The sequence below is a fragment of the Ranitomeya variabilis genome, chromosome 6 (genome assembly GCF_051348905.1).
Source record: "Ranitomeya variabilis isolate aRanVar5 chromosome 6, aRanVar5.hap1, whole genome shotgun sequence".
In the NCBI taxonomy this organism is placed as follows: domain Eukaryota; kingdom Metazoa; phylum Chordata; class Amphibia; order Anura; family Dendrobatidae; genus Ranitomeya; species Ranitomeya variabilis.
Genome location: NC_135237.1, coordinates 533,331,043 through 533,354,073, shown reverse-complemented (window position 1 = coordinate 533,354,073; position 23,031 = coordinate 533,331,043). Strand labels below are relative to the sequence as shown.

At 43.5% G+C, this 23,031-nt stretch overlaps 1 protein-coding gene across 3 annotated transcripts in view; it reads right to left on the bottom strand.

The window, feature by feature from the left end:
- SLC30A8 (solute carrier family 30 member 8) overlaps positions 1-23,031 on the bottom strand; it is a 72,255-nt gene that overhangs the window by 38,200 nt on the left and 11,024 nt on the right. For all 3 annotated transcript variants that reach the window (XM_077268179.1, XM_077268177.1, XM_077268178.1), the window contains exons 2-6: positions 22,608-22,789; positions 8,895-9,041; positions 7,969-8,122; positions 4,923-5,106; positions 4,195-4,300 (exon numbers count right to left, since the gene is read on the bottom strand). In XM_077268179.1, the coding sequence (XP_077124294.1) occupies positions 4,195-4,300; positions 4,923-5,106; positions 7,969-8,122; positions 8,895-9,041; positions 22,608-22,789 (773 nt within the window). The remainder of the gene's footprint in view (positions 1-4,194; positions 4,301-4,922; positions 5,107-7,968; positions 8,123-8,894; positions 9,042-22,607; positions 22,790-23,031) is intronic.

Genomic DNA, 23,031 nt, shown 5'->3' with positions numbered 1-23,031 from the left:
GCAATCCAGCATCAACAACCATAGCGGTCTTCAATAGACCTCTGGTTGTCATGCCGACGCATTGCTGACCCCCGATCACATGACGGGGGTCAGCGATGCACGCATTTCCAACCGGAAGTGCTAGTTAAATGCCACTGTCAGCGTTTGACAGCGGCATTTAACTAGTTAATATCGGCGGGTGGATCGCGATTCCACCCGCCGCTATTGCAGGCACATGTCAGCTGTACAAAACAGCTGACAAGTCCCGGCTTTGATTAAGGCTCACCGACGGAGCCCGCATCAAAGAGGGGGTTCTGACCTCGGACGTACTATCTCGTCTGAGGTCAGAAAGGGGTTAATGGTTTGCGAGATGTTCTTTTCCTGAAACTGCGCCCTTTTTTTTTCCACACATACCTTTGATCATTGTGGCCAAAGAGTTCTATTTTAAGGTCATTGGTCCACCACAGGACTTGTTTCCAAAATGCATCAGATTTGTTTAGATGTTCTTTTGCATACTTATGACCATGAATTTTATGGTGAGGACGCAGGAGAGGTTTTCTTCTATGAAGACCATAATTATGCATGTTTCTCTGAACAGTAGAGCAATGTGCCACAACTCCAGAGTCTGCTAAATCTTTCTGGAGGTCTTTTGCAGTCATGCTGGGGTTCTGATTGGTCTCTCTAGCAATCCTACGAGCAGCTCTCACTGAAATTTTGCTTGGTTTTCCAGACCTTATCTTAACCTCCACTGTTCTTATTACCTGCCATTTCGTAATTACATTTTGAACTGAGGAAAGGGTAACATGAACACGCTTTGCTATCTTCTTACAGCCTTCTCCTGTTTTGTGGGCCTCCACCATGTACATTTTCAGAGTGCTAGGCAACTGCTTAGAAGAACCCATGGCTGCTATTTTTTGGCACATGGTTAGAGGAGGCTGGGTTTTTATAAAGCTGGGAAATTTACATCACCTGGCATTTCCTAAAAATGATAGTGAACAAGCCATAACCCGAACAGGCTAATTAAGGTTTCGAACCTTGGTTAAGGTTATCTGAGCACACAAATTTCCAAGGCGGCCAAAACATTTGCATTGGCCCATTTTCCTTTTTGTAATTTTTTTTTTTAATTTTCCCCTAAAACACAACGGAAATGTGTCATCTTTAACTTTAGTCCTTTTAGAGATCATTTAATCTTCAACTTGCTTAACTGTTCACAATAACAATAATTTTGACCAAGGGTGCCCAAACTTTTATATGCCACTGTATATCAGAATTGAGGATACCATTAATCCTGACCAAATCCCCAATTCTATTTGCTGAAATGCAGCCCCAAATTTCCAAAGACTCTCCACTGTGCTTCACCATTCCTGACATTTATTTTTTACAGTTCTACTTCAGAAAACTGACTGCCTTCTGTTAGGGTATGTTTCCACAGTCAGTGTTCCCTACGGATTGGACGCTGCGTACAGCCGCAGCGTCCAATCCGCAGTGACCAGATGTTACAGCATAGTGGAGGGGATTTTATGAAATGCCTCCGGCAGACCTGCGTAAACGGACATACGGCGCGTCTTTCTAGACTGCAGCATGTCAATTTATCTCGTGGAGACGCTCAGTCTCCGCAAAATAAATATCAACAGTCCAATGTATAGGATGCGATGAATCACCGCGCATACAAAAGCTGGCAGCGCTTTGGACTGAACTGTGTCCAAAGCGCTGCCAATACTGACAGTGGAAACATACCCTTAGTCAAATATTTCACATGCTTCCATTTTTCTTTGCCCTAGTTCTTATGTTTTTGTGTATAGTCACTTGGTCTTTTTTTTCCATGTTGAAGGTTTGGCTTTTTGTCTGCAATTCTTCCATGAATGCAATTCTCGACAGACTTCTCTAAAGCGTAGATGAGTGTAGCTGGGTCCCACTGGTTGCTGCCAGTTCTGAGCTAATGGCATAGATGGACAATTCACAGTGCAGTATGGATGACATGTCTTTCATCTACTGCGCAAAGTTTCCTTGGCAGCACAGTGCATCTATAATCCTCATCTTGAAACCTAGTCTGCTTTGAAATCTTGGGAGAAACCTTGCTGATACAGTACAACTAACTTGTGTCATGTTGCTATGCTCAGTCTTTCCATGACGTATCACCTGTGACTAGTGTTGAGCGATACCGTCCGATACTTGAAAGTATCGGTATCGGAAAGTATCGGCCGATACCGGCAAAGTATCGGATCTAATCCGATACCGATACCCGATACCAATACAAGTCAATGGGACTCAAGTATCGGACGGTATCCCTGATGGTTCCCAGGGTCTGAAGAAGAGGAAACTCTCCTTCAGGCCCTGGGATCCATATCAATGTGTAAAATAAAGAATTAAAATAAAAAATATTGCTATACTCACCTCTCCGACGCAGCCTGGACCTCACCGAGGGAACCGGCAGCGTTCTTTGCTTAAAATGCGCGCGTTTACTTCCTTCCGTGACGTCACGGCTTCTGATTGGTCGCGTGCCGCCCATGTGGCCGCGACGCGACCAATCACAGCAAGCCGTGACGTAATTTTCAGGTCCTCAATGCCTAATTCTAGGCATTGATGATTTTAAAATTACGTTCCGGCTTGTGATTGGTCGCGTCGCGGTCACATGGGCGGCACGCAACCAATCACAAGCCGGAACGTAATTTTAAAATCATCAATGCCTAGAATTAGGCATTGAGGACCTGAAAATTACGTCACGGCTTGCTGTGATTGGTCGCGTCGCGGCCACATGGGCGGCACGCGACCAATCAGAAGCCGTGACGTCACGGAAGGAAGTAAACGCGCGCATTTTAAGCAAAGAACGCTGCCGGTTCCCTCGGTGAGGTCCAGGCTGCGTCGGAGAGGTGAGTATAGCAATATTTTTTATTTTAATTCTTTATTTTACACATTAATGTTGTTTCGATACCGATACCCGATACCACAAAAGTATCGGATCTCGGTATCGGAATTCCGATACCCGCAAGTATCGGCCGATACCCGATACTTGCGGTATCGGAATGCTCAACACTACCTGTGACATGTAAGAAAAGCAAAGAGTCTTGGAAGTGATAATATGGCCTCCACAAAGCCCAGATCTCATCATGAAGTCAATTTGAGATCACATGAACACACAGAAGGATTTTCACGAATAACATCCACAGATCTGTGGTTAGTCCTCCAAGATGTTTGGAACAACCTTCTACCTATTTCCTTTAAATACAATGTACAAGTGAACCTCGAAGAATCAATCTTGTTTTGAAGACAAAGGGCAGTCACACCACATCATTATTTGATTTAGATTTCTGATTTTTTTTTTTCATTAACTTTGCATTTTCTTAACTTATAGAAATAAACTGTTAACACTTCTGCTTTTGAAAGCGTACTTAATTTGCAGTTTTTTTTCCAAAGCTGCCTAAAAACTTTTGCACATGATATTATTCCTTAGGGGGGTTGTCCTCTACTTGGACAACTCCTTTTCAATAATTATAATCCCGTATAGAAAATAATAACGACCTATTCTCGCCTCCAGTGTCAGCACCATTCTAGAGACGTTGAGTCTCCGAGGGCTTGCGTGAGATTATATCAAGTTAGCCCTGCAGCCAATCTGTGGCCGCTAATGGACAGCTTTAGTCTCACTTCCTTCAGACGAAACTGGCATCTGGATGTAGGCACAACTACTGCTGCTCTCTCACTTCCTCTGGATGTCAGTTTCATCTGAAGGAAGTGACAGTGAAGCGGCCCATTTGTGGCTGCTGATTGGCAGCAGGGCTAACGTGACATAGCTATGTTACGCGAGCCAGGCACCCACAGGCTGCATATATTTTAACATGGGGGAATATTGTAACATAACATTGTTTCGAGTGAAACACGCTTCTCCCTGCTCATCATTCTGATAAGCCAGAAGAAGCATGTTTCACGCGAAACAGCTGTCACTCGTCTCTGCTTTCCCATGTCCACATCGTGTGCACGTTCCCTCAATACAAATGTTGTTTTAAGTTACCAGTGGTGAGTGCCGCTATCTTTTCAGCCTTTCTCTCGTCCATAATTGAGAAAGTGGACAACCCCTTTAAGAGTAGGTCTTATTGATATGGGACGTAACTGTACAAAATTGAGCTCGGACACCGGCACAAAGTTGATCAAATGCTGGAAGTAATTTCCAGTTTATTTCATTATTAATGTTAGAATGCAAAGCTTTACAGCATCTCTTACCTTCCATTAACACAAGCAGAATATCACGTAAAACAGTAACTGTTGTGGCCAGCACAAAAATGGAGAATATAAATGTGCAAATCGGGTCAGCTATCTTGTACTCTGGCTAAAATAAAAAATATGATAATTTATTCAATATTATTATTATCTTAAAATTTCTTTACAACTTTATTAACTCATACATAAACTCCTTACACCTTCTAACTACGCCAAGATTATCACACTGGTTTTCTATTTCCCACATGCAATCTAAAAAAAAAAATCATTTTCTGTCTTTTACTCTTTTTATAAAAATCACTATATGCACACAATAGTTCATGAAGTCACATTTCCCATGATGACTCGTCCTGGCATTAAAAAAGGGATGTATTGACAATGATATATATATTTATATAGCTGATCATTCCAAATTATGATCGGGGTGATGAAAAACAACAAGGGCAGATCTAAGCCACAGGAGAGGCTCAAACTCATATTGTAAACAAGATTTTTCTCCAAAGTTTCCATATATTAAAAAGTAAAAAATACACAAGTGGATCCACTTTTACAAACTTATAATCCCAATAAATTGTAATACTACATTATAAGGAGCGCATGGTATCATGTGTCTGGTTAAAGAGACGTTGCCTCCTTTTCCATGTATCAGTATACAGAGAATCCTCGGAATGTTGGAAAACTTCCGCTAATTCTGTATTCTTTATTCTGTGGCTTCCGTATCATAAACTGACCTTGAAGTATATGATGAGCGCGCTAATGAGCACGCTGACGCTCTGAAACAGGTCTCCGATGACATGGATGAAAGCGGCACGTATACTGGCATTAGTCTGAGGCTTGTAATCAGGTGCCATATGTTGATGTTGACCTCCGGAGTGACTGTGACCATGTCCTGTATTATGCAGGACCAAAGCCAAGCTGTCGAGTCATAACAAGGAGAAGCCGTCATCGGTAAAAACACAACAATTGTTATATTCTTAGGCTTTGACAGAAGGAAGAAAGTGTTATAGAAAGTTGGAAAGTTATCTGGAATATGTGTCCAGGAGTCTAAAAATTTATTTCTACATTTATTTTTTTTTAATGCCTTTCATTTGTGTTTTAGATTTTGTTTTCCTTTTCCCAAGAGTCAGTTTTATTCTTTGACATCGCCGTAGGATGGCTTATCTTTTGTAGGATGAGTTGTAGTTTTTAATGACGTCATTCACCACTTTACGGTATGATGTTTTGAAAAATAGGAAAAAATCCAAGTGGGCCGAATAGTGAAACAAAATCAGTCATTGTTTTTTTCTGGTATTGTTTTTACGGTGTTATAAGAATGGCCTGGTAGCAAGATTCTTCATGTCAAGATCATTACAGCGATTCCAATCTTGTACAATATTTCTTTTTTCATTTTAGTGTTTAAAAATAATTCAGAACTTTTGTTTCGCCATTTTTGAGACCCGTCACTTTTTCATTTTACTGCAGATATAGCTTCATGAGGGTTTGTTTTTGTCGTGGGGTGAGCTGTTATTTATTCATGGCATTTTGAGGGATGTGTGATGTCATTTTGCTGTTTATGTAGTTTTAATCACTTTTTATTACATTTTTCACAGGATGTTCAACTATCAAAAAATGGCAATTCTGCATTTTGATTTATTTTTTCTTCATAGTGTTTACCATGTGAGTTAAATAAATCTTTCTATATTTGTGGGAGTAGGGATGCCAAAAAAGGTTTATTTTCTTTATTTTGAAATACTATTACTTTCCAATAAGTATGAACATTCAGCTCAGTCGAGTGAGCATGTTTTTTACATGCTGCCTTTTGCAGGGCAATTATCTCCCACAGGAACAGAGGATTGGGCATGTTGAAATCCAACATGCCTAAGTCTTCTTACTCCTGATGCGTGAAAGTGAAGCTGGTGACCCCAATATTCACTGATCCAGTAGAAATTTACAGCCATATAAAAAGTCCAATATAGAAGATAATAATTACAATAAATATATGTTTCTCTATATCAAAATACCTCAGGGGTGGAACAATGGGTAGGCAGAGTAGGCAGCTGCCTAGGGAAATCACAAGGAGGAGCACATTTGGTGAATGATGGAACAGAGAAGGATATGCAGGATCTACTGGATTTTGTGGAAGATGTGTAATAGGGTGGCCAGCTGACTCTACATTGAAAACAGCAAATGTGTGGAGGGGATGAGAACGGAGAGAATTATATGGTTTATATAATTAATATAAATTCTAGAGATTTGTGAAACTGGATTAATGAGGCAATTAATTAACAAGTATTCATCCAACTTCTATTCTAAATTCGATATTGTACTTAGGTTCTGGTGGAATTTGGTTGTCAGTTTACCAAGGAAAATAATATCTAATGAAAGAAAGACAAGAATATTTCTTTAGAGTACATTAACATGGTCTGTAAATTGGAGCTAAAAAAAAAAACAATTACAGAATTTGCCATGCAATCCACAGCAAAATCTGCATGTTTTATATAAGAATATGTTGTAGTGGATTTGCTATTCATTTCAACCCTGTGCAATGAAAAAGGGTGAAACCAGGTGTGAAAATCTTGAACTCAATTGACCCTAGTTCAGTTTCTGAGAGGAGAACAAGAAAAGGAAAGAAAGAAGAAAAGATGGAGAGAAAGTATCAGGAACCACGTAACAGATACCCATCGGTCAGTACGTGTCCTGTGAAGTGCAGGAAAGCGGGGCTCGCAGTGTCCGGGGGGAGAGATGGGACGGCACGCGACAGCTGGTGAGCAGGACCTGCGGCACGTGACCACAGGGGGAGGGACCGGGGTGGAGCCAACTACAGGACAGCAAGAGGAGATAGCGGGACACGGCTGGGGTCGACTGGACCTCAGAGAGGTAAAGCGAGTTGGGGGCCACCAGGAACGTGCACCAGAAGCAGGAGAGTAGTCAGGACCAATCCAAAAGAGCCAGGAAACCGAGAGGGGCAATAACGGTACCAAAGGGACAGACAGAATGGATATTCACAAACCACGCAGGAGTCAAGAACCAGACAAGCAAGCAAAGAGTACCAAATTAGTAGTCAAATACTCAACGGAGAGACAGACCGGGTCAGAACCAAGAGATCAAACACGAAAACAGGCACAAGGCACAGGCACACAGGGGTCAACCAACTCAGCCGATGGTAGAAGTATAACTGACAAGGAGCCAAGCCCAACAGAGTCTATAAAAAGCCTTTCCACAGCCAAAGAGAGGCTACCAGCATTAACCCCTGGAGCATAGACCAACAACTACCAAACAGGCCGTGACAGAAATAGGGAAAGAAGAAAAGCAAAAGAGAAAAAAAAGAAAAAAGAAGAAAGAAAAATGAAAGAGAACAAAAGAAAGAAGAAAAGATAGAGAGAAAGAGAGAAAAAAGAAAAGAAAAAAAAAGAAGAAAGGGAATGAAATAGGGGAAAAAAACAAGAAGGAAAGAAAGAAGGAACAAAGAAGGAAAGAAAGAGGTAAAGAAAAAAACAATGAAAGAGGGAAAGAAGAGTAAGAAAGCAAAGTAGAAAAGAGAAAAAAATGAATGAAAAAAAGAGACAGAAGGAAAGAAAAAGTGAAAGAAGAAACAGATAGATAGAGAGAGAAAGAAAGAAAGGAAGAGGGAAAGAAAAAAAAGAAAGAAGGAAGAGCAAGAAACTGAAGGAAAGAAGCAAAGAGAAAAAAAGAAGAGATAAAGGTTATGCTGATGATGAATTGTATAAAATTTTGATTCTGCGACCATTGAAATGTCGAGTTTTGTGGCCAAAAAAACTGCAAAACTCCACAACTTACATTATATTGGCGCCTAATGCGCAGGCGGACGTCATGAGCATAACTGTCCCATCAATGGTGTAATCGGGGTAGAGGATTCTCTCACAAGCCAGGTAGACCAGTACTGCCGTCACCACCCATATGGTGACCATGGATAACAAGGCACCAACAATTTCTGAAATAAAAATGTAAAAACAAAATGTTTTGTAGGAAAATAGATCCATATTCAGATACATGTTCTATTCACTGATATTGTGCTGGTGGAAATCCATTTTTCAGATCATTCTTGCACCAGAGGTAAGCAGGTCGGCTTCCCGAAAATTAACTGGAAGGAGCCATAATAGAAATATGTGCTTCCCAGTTCACATACATTGTATTGGCGTCTTTGAGACCAATATGGTAAAGTACATATAAACTAAACTTTAGTCAGTGGAAGTAGCCTTTCTTCACTTTTTGGAAGTTTCCAAGTTCAATAACGTCTGAAGGGGTTGAGGTTTTCAAAGGATCAGGATTGATCATTACCAGGTTAAAGGAGTATTGATGGCTTTTCCTTAATCGATATCCGAATAGTGGGGGTCTGACACCTTGATGATTAATTGCATGAACGTCTGTGTCTCCTTACAAAGTACCACCTATCCACATACCACTGGTCCAAAGATCAGGGGTCTTGTGTTTCCCATAGGGTCTTGTGTGGTCCCAAAGTTAGGACCTCCGTGAATAGGTGATAAGTTGCAATAGTGATTGGCCTCTTTAAGGATAGTCCATCAATAGTCTCCAAAAAAAATCAATTTAACATTGCGCACTGAACATTTGGGGAGGTTTCTGATGCAGCAGGCTGCTTCCCAGTTGCCCTTTACTAACATTATCTCGATGCATCGATTTGCACAGATCACATAGAGGAAATATTGAGACATTTGCTTGCTTGGACCTTGAGTATATTTCGATACCTGCTCTGTACCAGCCATAGGTCAGTGTCTTTGTTGCTGGCTTTGATGACAGCCACAGGGAACATAGACTGATTAGGAAACTGGAAAGATCCACGAAAAGGTGAGCAGCATCAGCTACAACAGCCAGGCTGCCAGCAATGTATCCACCTGAAACAGAAGGGGACGAGCAGAATTAAGATCAGGCAAGAAAAATGTGAATCTTACTTTGGAATGGAGTGAGAGCAGATCAGTCCCCCGGAGAGTGATGGTCATTAGGCCCCCTCACTAACCACCTTAGTTGTATCACATTCGAGCAAGATTGTTACACTTAACATTATTCTATACTGTATACTCATCACCCTCCTGAAAACCCACCTCTTCAGAAAAGCTTACAGCCTGCTCTGACCCCGCAGCCTCCTCACCACTACCGGAGCTACCGCCTCACCAACACCGGAGCTGCTGCAACCCTCAACCTACTGTCTCCTTCCTCACCATCCTGTAGAATGTAAGCCCGCAAGGGCAGGGTCCTCGCCCCTCTGTATCAGTCTGCCATGCCATTGTTAGTTTGTTTACTGTGATATCTGCATTTTGATATAACCCCTTCTCATGTACAGCACCATGGAATCAATGGTGCTATATAAATAATAATAATAATAATAACCTATAGCCCTGTTGGGCTTCCTACTGCGCATATTGTCATCCTGGACTTGTCTGCAGTATCTTAATGTTTGATAAAGTCTAAAAATATATATTCATCTCGCACCCAAAACACCAAAATTTTACTTTTTCACCTCTAGGACATTTCAGGATCTGCTGCTCTTTCTACCAATGCTACACTATACATCTCCCCTTTTAATTTTCCTTAAAAAATAAATCACTTGTTGAGGGTGTATTGCTTTGCAATTGATGGCATGTGAAACGGTATGGAATCTTTAGAAATAGTTTTTGTTATTCCAGTGTATAAAAATTAACGCAGACTTTAATGAAAATATCCTAGTCTTGTGTCTACAGCTTCGCTGCAGACCTGTATATCCATGGTAACAGACTACAAACTGACCATTTGTGTAGTCAGATCGTGCATTCATGGGCCACTTTCCTCTATTTCCTCCACTCATCTACTATAAAGCAGAGCTACTAAAACTGGGAGTCGCCCACTTGTAAGCTATACATGTCTTTCTCTGGCTGCAGTAATCTTTTTTTTAGCAACATATGGTAATTCATTTATTTTCTATTAATTTTAACATTTTACTGATTTTAGGACAAAAATGAAAGAAAATTGAGAGTGAGCCACTATACTGTATGCGGACTGTTATACAGTGTGGAAGGTTGTGTTGAGTCCATCAGACTGCGTGGTGTATTGTGTGTGGGCCATTATACAGTATTTTTGGCTTTGTTGGGTCCGTTATACTGTGTGGAGAGATGTGTTGAGGTCACCATGCTATGGAGGGGTGTGTGGGGGGCATCATACTGTGTAGAGAGTTGCATAGGGGTCATCATACTGTATGGAAGGCCATTATATTGTATAGAGGGCTATGTCGGGGCCATCATACTGTGTGTGCGAGACTGTGGGGGGCCATCATACTGTGTTGGTGTCACTGTAGGCGTATCATATTGTGTTGGAGGTCACTGATGGGGTCTCTGTTGTGAATTTGGATTCTGGGCTCCCCCGGTGGCCGCTTGTGGAATTGGACTTGTCATCCTCTTTCCTGTTTCACCTGGTTCCATCAGTAGTGGGTGTCGCTATTTAAGCTCATTTCTCTGGTGGTTTCTTGCCGGTCAACAATGTTATCTGATGCCTCTCAGTGCTTGTTCCTGCTTCTAGACAACTACTAGATAAGTTGGACTTTTGTCCATGTTTTGTTTTGCCTATTTGTTCCAGTTCACAGCTGAAGTTTTGTTACTGTGTCTGGAAAGCTCTCGTTGATCAGGGATTGCTACTCTGGCGTTATGAGTTAATGCCAGAGTTTAAGGTAATCTCTGGATGGTGTTTTGTTAGTGTTTTTCTGCTGACCATGAAAGTATACTATCTGTCTTCTGCTATCTAGTAAGCGGACCTCAAATTTGCTAAGACTATTTTCCTGCTGCGTTTGTTGTTTCATCTGAACTCACCGTCATTATATGTGGGGGGCTACTGTCTTCTTTGGAATATTTCTCTAGAGGTGAGCCAGGTCTTATATTTCCCTCTGCTAGTTATTTAGGTCTTAGGCCAGAGCTGGGCATCTAGCGATAAATAGGAAATGCTACCTGGCTATTTCTAGTTGCGCGGCAGGCTTAGTTCATGGTCAGTATAGTTCCATCTTCCGAGAGCTTGTCCCTCTATAGGCTTGCTATGATCTCTGCCTGCAGAGATCATGACAGTTTGACCGGCCAGTAAAGTGTTAAAGACCCAGGTTGAGAAAGGAGAGTTATAAGAAGTCTGCTGGAATTTTTTTTTTTTTTTTTCCTCCAGTCTGCCTTGCTGCAGTCTTTTTTCTCTCTCTCCTCCTAATCTCTGTATGGCTCTGTGTGCACCTGACAATAATGGATCTCCAGAGTGTAACTGCGGGTTTGAATAATCTCATCATGAAAGTACAAAATTTACAAGATTTTGTGGTACATGTTCCGGTATCTGAGCCGAGAATTCCTTTGCCGGAGTTCTTCACAGGGAATAGAGCTAGCTTCCAGAATTTCCGAAATAATTGTAAGCTTTATTTGTCCCTGAAGTCTCGTTCAGCTGGAGACCCTGCTCAGCAGGTTAGGATTGTGATTTCCTTGCTCAGGGGTGACCCTCAAGATTGGGCCTTCTCATTGCCAGCAGGGGATCCTGCGTTACGCGATGTGGATGCGTTTTTTCTGGCCTTGGGCTTGCTTTATGAGGAACCTCATTTGGAACTTCAGGCAGAAAAAACTTTGATGGCACTATCTCAGGGGCAAGACGAAGCTGAAGTTTTCTGCCAAAAATTCCGTAAATGGTCTGTGCTTACTCAGTGGAATGAGTGCGCCTTGGCGGCAACTTTCAGAGAAGGTCTCTCTGATGCCGTTAAGGATGTTATGGTGGGGTTCCCTGTGCCTGCAGGTCTGAATGAGTCCATGACAATGGCTATTCAGATTGATAGGCGTCTGCGGGAGCGCAAACCGGTGCACCATCTGGCGGTGTCTATGGAAAAGACGCCAGAAAGTATGCAGTGTGATAGAATTCTGTCCAGGAGCGAGCGACAGAATTTTAGACGGAAGAATGGATTGTGTTTCTATTGTGGGGATTCTACTCATGTTATATCAGCATGCTCTAGGCGTACAAAGAAGCTTGATAAGTCTGTTTCCATTGGCACCATTCAGTCTAAGTTTATTTTGTCTGTAACCCTGATTTGCTCTTTGTCATCCATTGCCACGGACGCCTATGTTGACTCTGGCGCCGCTCTGAGTCTTATGGATTGGTCCTTTGCCAATCGTTGTGGTTTTGATTTAGAGCCTTTGGAGACTCTTATTCCTCTGAAGGGGATTGACTCCACCCCATTGGCTAATAATAAACCACAATACTGGACACAAGTAACCATGCGTATCAATCCGGATCACCAGGAGATTATTCGTTTCCTGGTGCTGTATAATTTACATGACGATTTGGTACTGGGATTGCCATGGTTGCAGTCTCACAACCCAGTCTTGGACTGGAGAGCAATGTCTGTGTTGAGCTGGGGATGTAAGGGTATTCATGGGGACTTACCTTTGGTTTCTATTTCGTCGTCCATTCCCTCTGAAGTCCCTGAGTTCCTCTCTGATTATCAAGACGTCTTTGACGAACCCAAGCTTGGGTCGTTACCTCCGCACCGTGAGTGCGATTGTGCCATAGATTTGATACCGGGTTGTAAATATCCAAAGGGTCGTTTGTTTAATCTGTCTGTGCCGGAACATGCTGCTATGCGGGAATATATAAAGGAGTCTTTGGAAAAGGGACATATTCGTCCATCTTCTTCTCCCTTGGGAGCTGGGTTTTTCTTTGTCTCAAAAAAAGACGGCTCTTTGAGACCATGTATTGATTATCGGCTTCTGAATAAGATCACTGTTAAGTATCAATACCCATTGCCATTGCTTACTGATTTGTTTGCTCGTATAGAGGGTGCTAAGTGGTTCTCTAAAATTGATCTTCGTGGGGCGTATAATTTGGTGCGGATCAGGCAGGGGGATGAGTGGAAGACCGCATTTAATACGCCCGAGGGCCACTTTGAGTATTTGGTCATGCCTTTTGGTCTTTCTAATGCCCCTTCAGTTTTCCAGTCTTTTATGCATGATATTTTCCGCGATTTTCTGGATAAATTTATGATAATATATCTGGATGATATTCTGATTTTTTCTGATGACTGGGACTCTCATGTCCAGCAGGTCAGGAGAGTTTTTCAGGTTCTGCGGTCTAATTCTTTATGTGTGAAGGGGTCTAAGTGCGTTTTTGGGGTCCAGAAAATTTCCTTTTTGGGGTATATTTTTTCTCCCTCTTCCATTGAGATGGATCCCGTCAAGGTGCAAGCTATTTGTGACTGGACTCAGCCCTCCTCTCTTAAGGGTCTTCAGAGATTTTTGGGCTTTGCCAACTTTTACCGCCGATTTATTGCTGGTTTTTCGGATGTCGTTAAACCACTGACTGATTTGACCAGACAAGGCGCTGATGTTGCTAATTGGTCCCCTCATGCTGTAGAGGCCTTTCAGGAGCTTAAGCGCCGTTTTGCCTCTGCCCCTGTGTTGCGTCAGCCTGATGTGAATCTGCCTTTTCAGGTTGAGGTTGACGCTTCGGAGATCGGAGCTGGGGCAGTGTTGTCGCAGAAAGGTTCCGACTGCTCCGTCATTAGGCCTTGTGCCTTCTTTTCTCGCAAATTTTCGCCCGCAGAGCGGAATTATGATGTTGGGAATCGGGAGCTTTTGGCCATGAAGTGGGCGTTTGAGGAGTGGCGCCATTGGCTCGAGGGGGCTAGGCATCAGGTGGTGGTATTAACTGACCACAAAAATTTGATTTATCTTGAGACTGCCAGACGCCTGAATCCTAGACAGGCGCGCTGGTCTTTATTTTTTTCTCGCTTTAATTTTGTGGTGTCATACCTACCGGGTTCTAAGAATGTTAAGGCAGATGCCCTTTCTAGGAGTTTTGACCCGGACTCTCCTGGTAATTCTGAACCCACAGGTATCCTTAGGGAGGGAGTAATTTTGTCGGCCGTTTCTCCTGATCTGCGGCGGTCCTTGCAAGAGTTTCAGGCGGATAGACCGGATCGTTGTCCGCCTGATAGACTGTTTGTTCCGGATGATTGGACCAGCAGAGTCATCTCTGAGGTACATTCTTCTGCATTGGCAGGTCATCCCGGAATTTTTGGTACCAGGGATTTGGTGGCAAGATCCTTCTGGTGGCCTTCCCTGTCACGAGATGTGCGAGTCTTTGTGCAGTCATGTGACGTTTGTGCTCGGGCCAAGTCTTGTAGTTCTCGGGCTAGCGGACTGCTGTTGCCCTTGCCTATTCCTAAGAGGCCTTGGACACACATCTCGATGGATTTTATTTCAGATCTGCCTGTTTCCCAGAAGATGTCTGTCATCTGGGTGGTCTGTGACCGTTTCTCTAAAATGGTTCATTTGGTTCCTCTGCCCAAGTTGCCTTCTTCTTCTGAGTTGGTTCCTCTGTTTTTTCAGAATGTTGTCCGATTGCACGGTATTCCTGAGAATATTGTTTCTGACAGAGGTACCCAATTTGTGTCTAGATTTTGGCGGGCATTCTGTGCTAGGATGGGCATAGATTTGTCTTTTTCATCTGCTTTTCACCCTCAGACTAATGGCCAGACCGAGCGGACTAATCAGACCCTTGAGACATATCTGAGGTGTTTTGTCTCTGCTGACCAGGATGATTGGGTTGCTTTTTTGCCATTGGCAGAGTTTGCCCTCAATAATCGGGCCAGCTCTTCCACCTTGGTGTCCCCGTTTTTCTGTAATTCGGGGTTTCACCCTCGATTTTCCTCCGGTCAGGTGGAATCCTCGGATTGTCCTGGAGTGGATGCGGTGGTGGAGAGATTGCATCACATCTGGGGGCAGGTTATGGACAATTTGAAGTTGTCCCAGGAGAGGACTCAGCGTTTTGCCAACCGTCATCGTCGTGTTGGTTCTCGGCTTTGTGTTGGAGATTTGGTGTGGTTGTCTTCTCGTTTTGTCCCTATGAGGGTCTCTTCTCCTAAGTTTAAACCTCGGTTCATCGGCCCTTATAGAATATTGGAGATTCTTAATCCTGTTTCTTTCCGTTTGGACCTCCCTGCGTCCTTTTCCATTCATAACGTTTTTCATCGGTCGTTATTGCGCAGGTATGAGGTACCTGTTGTACCTTCAGTTGAGCCTCCTGCTCCGGTGTTGGTTGAGGGTGAGTTGGAGTACGTTGTGGAGAAAATTTTGGACTCTCGTGTTTCCAGACGGAGACTCCAGTATCTGGTCAACTGGAAGGGTTACGGCCAGGAGGATAATTCTTGGGTCAATGCATCTGATGTTCATGCTTCTGATCTTGTTCGTGCCTTCCATAGGGCTCATCCTGGTCGCCCTGGTGGATCTGGTGAGGGTTCGGTGCCCCCTCCTTGAGGGGGGGGTACTGTTGTGAATTTGGATTCTGGGCTCCCCCGGTGGCCGCTTGTGGAATTGGACTTGTCATCCTCTTTCCTGTTTCACCTGGTTCCATCAGTAGTGGGTGTCGCTATTTAAGCTCATTTCTCTGGTGGTTTCTTGCCGGTCAACAATGTTATCTGATGCCTCTCAGTGCTTGTTCCTGCTTCTAGACAACTACTAGATAAGTTGGACTTTTGTCCATGTTTTGTTTTGCCTATTTGTTCCAGTTCACAGCTGAAGTTTTGTTACTGTGTCTGGAAAGCTCTCGTTGATCAGGGATTGCTACTCTGGCGTTATGAGTTAATGCCAGAGTTTAAGGTAATCTCTGGATGGTGTTTTGTTAGTGTTTTTCTGCTGACCATGAAAGTATACTATCTGTCTTCTGCTATCTAGTAAGCGGACCTCAAATTTGCTAAGACTATTTTCCTGCTGCGTTTGTTGTTTCATCTGAACTCACCGTCATTATATGTGGGGGGCTACTGTCTTCTTTGGAATATTTCTCTAGAGGTGAGCCAGGTCTTATATTTCCCTCTGCTAGTTATTTAGGTCTTAGGCCAGAGCTGGGCATCTAGCGATAAATAGGAAATGCTACCTGGCTATTTCTAGTTGCGCGGCAGGCTTAGTTCATGGTCAGTATAGTTCCATCTTCCGAGAGCTTGTCCCTCTATAGGCTTGCTATGATCTCTGCCTGCAGAGATCATGACAGGTCTCATAATTTGCAGAGGGGTTCTGTAGGCTCATCATACTGTGCATTTAGAGGAAGACATTGTGGGGTATCATACTGTGCTTGTGGGGCACTTGCTGGTATGATTTATGGGGGCCATAAAAGGGGTATCTTAATGTGTGGGAACACTAAGGGGCTTCAATAGGACCAAAATTACTTTGTAAGATATTGCAAAGTTGTGATATATGCTCTTCTGTTCCACTGTAAAATATTTATTTTATTTTGGAGGGGTCCAATTAGGACTTTTGCTATGGGGCCCCATGATTTCTACGTATGCCCCTGCACTGCCAGTTATAACTTGACTAGCTCCAATGAACATCTTAGTATCCTGCTTTGCTTCCCAGTTGACTTTTTTGATTTTGACCGCACTTGTTTTTTGACTACTTTCCTGCCTTACGATTTTGTCCCTTGTCATGGTTCCCAATGGCAAGGGAACGTAAGAAACATATAAATAACGAACGAGCTCTCGGGTGATGGAAACTCGAGTTGACCATGAGCTAAATCTACCACACAACTAATAGTAGCCAGGGAGCATACCTACGGCTTCCTAGATGCCACGCGCCAGCCGGAGGACTAACTACGCCTGGTAGAGGAAGAAACAGACCTGGCTTACCTCTAGGGAAATACCCCAAAAGATGATAGCAGCCCCCCACATGTAATAACGGTGAATTAAGAGGAAAAGACATACACAGAATGAAAGTAGATTTAGCAAAGAGAGGTCCACTTACTAGATAGCAGAAGGATACAAAAGAGGACTTCACGGTCAACTGAAAACCCTTTCAAAAACCATCCTGAAATTACTTTAAGACTCCTGTGTCAACTCATGACACAGGAGTGGCAATTTCAGCCTGCAAGAGCTTCCAGCTACAGAAAATTACAAAAACTGCAAACTGGATAAAAGATACAAAACAAAAGGACAAAGTCCACTTAGCTGATCAGCAGACTAGTAGCAGGAACATGCAACCGAAGGCTCTGGTTAACCGAAGGCCTTAATCGTCTTCTGGATGTATTGTTTTCAATAAAGGAACCATTTTTTACTTCAGTCCGGTGAGTGCCCTCATCTCTTCTTATGAACATTACGTGCATTTAAAGACTTTGTTTCTATGAAGGAGCACCCCGGTTTCATGTGATGGTTTGCAGCGTAGAAACCATCTGTTATACCCGCAACAAATAGTGTGTGGTGGAAGTCATATGTGGGTTGGTGCCGCTTTTTGTATCTCTTGTATATCAATCCGAAGATTCAACCTGACCAGATGAAAAACGCGGATGAAACCCTGAATTGCAAAAGAAAGGAGAAACCAAAGTGGCAGAACTAGCCCGATTATTAAGAGCAAACTCCGCCAACGGCAGAAAGGCAACCCAATCATCCTGATCCGCAGACACAAAGCACCTCAAATAAGTCTCCAAAGTTTGATTAGTTCGCTCCGTCTGGCCATTGGTCTGAGGATGGAATGCAGACGAAAAGGACAAATCAATGCCCAACCTGGCACAGACTGCCCGCCAAAATCTAGACACGAACTGGGTACCCCTGTCAGAAACGATGTTTTCCGGAATACCATGCAAGCGAACCACATTTTGAAAAAACAGAGGGATCAACTCAGATGAGGAAGGCAACTTAGGCAATGGCACCAAATGAACCATTTTAGAAAAACGGTCACACACCACCCAGATGACAGACATCTTCTGAGAAACAGGGAGATCCGAGATAAAGTCCATAGAGATGTGCGTCCAAGGCCTCTTAGGAATAGGCAAGGGCAACAACAACCCACTAGCCCTAGAACAACAAGGCTTGGCCCGAGCACACACATCGCAAGACTGCACAAAAACACGCACATCTCGAGACAGGGAAGGCCACCAGAAGGATCTAGCCACCAAATCTCTGGTGCCAAAAATTCCCGGATGACCTGCCAGAGTAGAAGAATGAACTTCCGAGATGACTCTAGTGGTCCAATCGTCAGGAACAAACAGTCTACCAGACGGACAACGATCAGGTCTATCCGCCTGAAATTCTTGCAAAGCACGTCACAGATCTGGAGAGACAGCAGACAAAACCACCCCATCCTTAAGGACACCAGCAGGTTCAGAATTCCCAGGAGAGTCAGGCTCAAAACTCCTAGAAAGAGCATCTGCCTTCACATTCCTAGAACCCGGTAAGTACGAGACCACAAAATTAAACCGGGAAAAGAACAATCTTAACCTGCTGGACAGGATCTCCTGAGGAGTAAGGTCTGAGAGAAAGGAATAATTTACAATTATATTTGAAATTCAGAAACCGAGATCTATCTCCGGAAAATACCTCTGGTGTAGGGATTTTAGGTTCAGAAATAGGAGTATGCATAACAAAATCTTGTAAATTTTGAACCTTCGTAGCAAGATTATTTAAACCTGCAGCCAAACTCTGAGGATCCATCTTTAAACAGGTGAGCTCAGAGCCATTCAAGGATTATAAGGAGAGAAAGGCAAAGGCAGTAATTAGAGCTGAAATACAACTGATCCAACTATGGAGCAAGCATAGGGAAAAAGAAAAAAAAAAAATTTACAGACTTCTTTTTTCTCTCCTTTCTTCTGCCAATAAGTTTAACTCTGGCCGGTCATACTGTCATGGTTCCCAATGGCAAGGAAACGTAAGAAACATATAAATAACGAACGAGCTCTCGGGTGATGGAAACTCGAGTTGACCATGAGCTAAATCTACCACACAACTAATAGTAGCCAGGGAGCATACCTACGGCTTCCTAGATGCCACGCGCCAGCCGGAGGACTAACTACGCCTGGTAGAGGAAGAAACAGACCTTACTTACCTCTAGGGAAATACCCCAAAAGATGATAGCAGCCCCCCACATGTAATAACGGTGAATTAAGAGGAAAAGACATACACAGAATGAAAGTAGATTTAGCAAAGAGAGGTCCACTTACTAGATAGCAGAAGGATTCAAAAGAGGACTTCACGGTCAACTGAAAACCCTTTCAAAAACCATCCTGAAATTACTTTAAGACTCCTGTGTCAACTCATGACACAGGAGTGGCAATTTCAGCCCGCAAGAGCTTCCAGCTACAGAAAATTACAAAAACTGCAAACTGGATAAAAGAGACAAAACAAAAGGACAAAGTCCACTTAGCTGATCAGCAGACTAGTAGCAGGAACATGCAACCGAAGGCTCTGGTTACAATGATGACCGGCAAGGAAATGACTGGAGAGCAAGGCTAAATAGGAAACTCCCAAACACTGATGGAAGCAGGTGAACAGAAGCAGCAAAGTGCAAACAAGTCACCAGTACCACCAGCAACCACCAGGGGAGCCCAAAAAGCGGATACACAACAGTACCCTCCCCTTAAGGAGGGGGCACCGAACCCTCACAAGAACCGCCAGGGCGATCTGGATGAGCCCTATGAAAGGCACTAACCAAATCCGAGGCATGAACATCAGAGGCAGTTACCCAAGAATTATCTTCCTGACCATAGCCTTTCCATTTAACCAGATATTGAAGTCTCCGTCTGGAAATACGGGAGTCCAAGATCTTCTCTACGACGTACTCCAATTCACCCTCCACCAGCACAGGAGCAGGAGGTTCAGTAGAAGGAACCACCGGTACCTCATATCTCCGCAACAACGACCGATGGAACACATTATGGATAGCGAAAGATGCCGGGAGGTCCAAACGAAAGGAAACAGGGTTAAGAATCTCCAAAATCCTATAAGGACCGATGAACCGAGGCTTAAATTTGGGAGAAGAAACCCTCATAGGGACAAAACGGGAAGACAACCACACCAAGTCCCCAACGCGAAGGTGGGGACCAACACGACGACGACGGTTAGCAAACTGCTGAGTCCTCTCCTGGGTCAATTCCAAATTATCCACCACTTGTCCCCAAATCCGATGCAACCGATCCACCACCGCATCCACTCCAGGACAATCCGAAGATTCAACCTGACCAGATGAAAAACGCGGATGAAACCCTGAATTGCAAAAGAAAGGAGAAACCAAAGTGGCAGAACTAGCCCGATTATTAAGAGCAAACTCCGCCAACGGCAGAAAGGCAACCCAATCATCCTGATCCGCAGACACAAAACACCTCAAATAAGTCTCCAAAGTTTGATTAGTTCGCTCCGTCTGGCCATTGGTCTGAGGATGGAATGCAGACGAAAAGGACAAATCAATGCCCAACCTGGCACAGACTGCCCGCCAAAATCTAGACACGAACTGGGTACCCCTGTCAGAAACGATGTTTTCCGGAATACCATGCAAGCGAACCACATTTTGAAAAAACAGAGGGATCAACTCAGATGAGGAAGGCAACTTAGGCAATGGCACCAAATGAACCATTTTAGAAAAACGGTCACACACCACCCAGATGACAGACATCTTCTGAGAAACAGGGAGATCCGAGATAAAGTCCATAGAGATGTGCGTCCAAGGCCTCTTAGGAATAGGCAAGGGCAACAACAACCCACTAGCCCTAGAACAACAAGGCTTGGCCCGAGCACACACATCGCAAGACTGCACAAAAACACGCACATCTCGAGACAGGGAAGGCCACCAGAAGGATCTAGCCACCAAATCTCTGGTGCCAAAAATTCCCGGATGACCTGCCAGAGTAGAAGAATGAACTTCCGAGATGACTCTAGTGGTCCAATCGTCAGGAACAAACAGTCTACCAGACGGACAACGATCAGGTCTATCCGCCTGAAATTCTTGCAAAGCACGTCACAGATCTGGAGAGACAGCAGACAAAACCACCCCATCCTTAAGGACACCAGCAGGTTCAGAATTCCCAGGAGAGTCAGGCTCAAAACTCCTAGAAAGAGCATCTGCCTTCACATTCCTAGAACCCGGTAAGTACGAGACCACAAAATTAAACCGGGAAAAGAACAATCTTAACCTGCTGGACAGGATCTCCTGAGGAGTAAGGTCTGAGAGAAAGGAATAATTTACAATTATATTTGAAATTCAGAAACCGAGATCTATCTCCGGAAAATACCTCTGGTGTAGGGATTTTAGGTTCAGAAATAGGAGTATGCATAACAAAATCTTGTAAATTTTGAACCTTCGTAGCAAGATTATTTAAACCTGCAGCCAAACTCTGAGGATCCATCTTTAAACAGGTGAGCTCAGAGCCATTCAAGGATTATAAGGAGAGAAAGGCAAAGGCAGTAATTAGAGCTGAAATACAACTGATCCAACTATGGAGCAAGCATAGGGAAAAAGAAAAAAAAAAAATTTACAGACTTCTTTTTTCTCTCCTTTCTTCTGCCAATAAGTTTAACTCTGGCCGGTCATACTGTCATGGTTCCCAATGGCAAGGGAACGTAAGAAACATATAAATAACGAACGAGCTCTCGGGTGATGGAAACTCGAGTTGACCATGAGCTAAATCTACCACACAACTAATAGTAGCCAGGGAGCATACCTACGGCTTCCTAGATGCCACGCGCCAGCCGGAGGACTAACTACGCCTGGTAGAGGAAGAAACAGACCTGGCTTACCTCTAGGGAAATACCCCAAAAGATGATAGCAGCCCCCCACATGTAATAACGGTGAATTAAGAGGAAAAGACATACACAGAATGAAAGTAGATTTAGCAAAGAGAGGTCCACTTACTAGATAGCAGAAGGATACAAAAGAGGACTTCACGGTCAACTGAAAACCCTTTCAAAAACCATCCTGAAATTACTTTAAGACTCCTGTGTCAACTCATGACACAGGAGTGGCAATTTCAGCCCGCAAGAGCTTCCAGCTACAGAAAATTACAAAAACTGCAAGCTGGATAAAAGATACAAAACAAAAGGACAAAGTCCACTTAGCTGATCAGCAGACTAGTAGCAGAAACATGCAACCGAAGGCTCTGGTTACAATGATGACCGGCAAGGAAATGACTGGAGAGCAAGGCTAAATAGGAAACTCCCAAACACTGATGGAAGCAGGTGAACAGAAGCAGCAAAGTGCAAACAAGTCACCAGTACCACCAGCAACCACCAGGGGAGCCCAAAAAGCGGATACACAACAGTCCCTGCACTGACCTCGTGGTTCTGAGCCGACTACCAGATCATTCTTCCAGCAGGCTTGCACCACCGAAGAGCAGCTAACTCCATGGTCCCAGCCTAGGGGACCCTGTTAAGTCCAAATTCCTGTATTGGGGTTAAAGGCTGAAGTCCCAGGCAATCATTGTGATGTGGAAAATGGAGTAGCTGATGCCATGCCTGTTCGTTGTACCCATCTTTCCAGCTGCCAGGTGACCACAAACAGCGCCTCCGTTACAACATGTAGCGCAAAAGCCTAATTTAAACAATAGGTCATTTCCTGATGGTAACATATTCCTTGTAAGATGAACGTCTGACCTTCCTTGGAAATAGAGTAAATAGATCAAACTTTTTTAAACCAAAGAACAAAACATATAGTATGTTGACCTAAAGTTACCTGCAATCTCTGCCACGATAAATGCCAAGCAAATGGCTGCTGCAATGTAGAGTTTCTTTCGGGCCATGTTTTGCTCTTTCTGTCTGGCATCATAAGCCTTAGTGTTATTGTTGTGGCAGTGGTACGGGGGAATGGACTCATCATCTTGATGTTTCTCCTTATTACAGTTTGTTTGTTCCCCACTGGAAGGAAAAAAAGCATCAACTGTAAAAGACTGTAGGAACTAAGGGGCACTTAAAGGAATGGTGCTCCGATAAGGTTTTAGCATGGCTGGTTATCAAATATGGGGGGATTCTATGATTTTTTTTACTTGTTTATTTAAATAATTAAAAAAACAGCGTGGAGACCCCTCTATTTTTGATAACCAGCCAAGATAACGCTGACAGCTGAATGTTACAGCGGCAGTTGTCGATTTTGCCTGCAA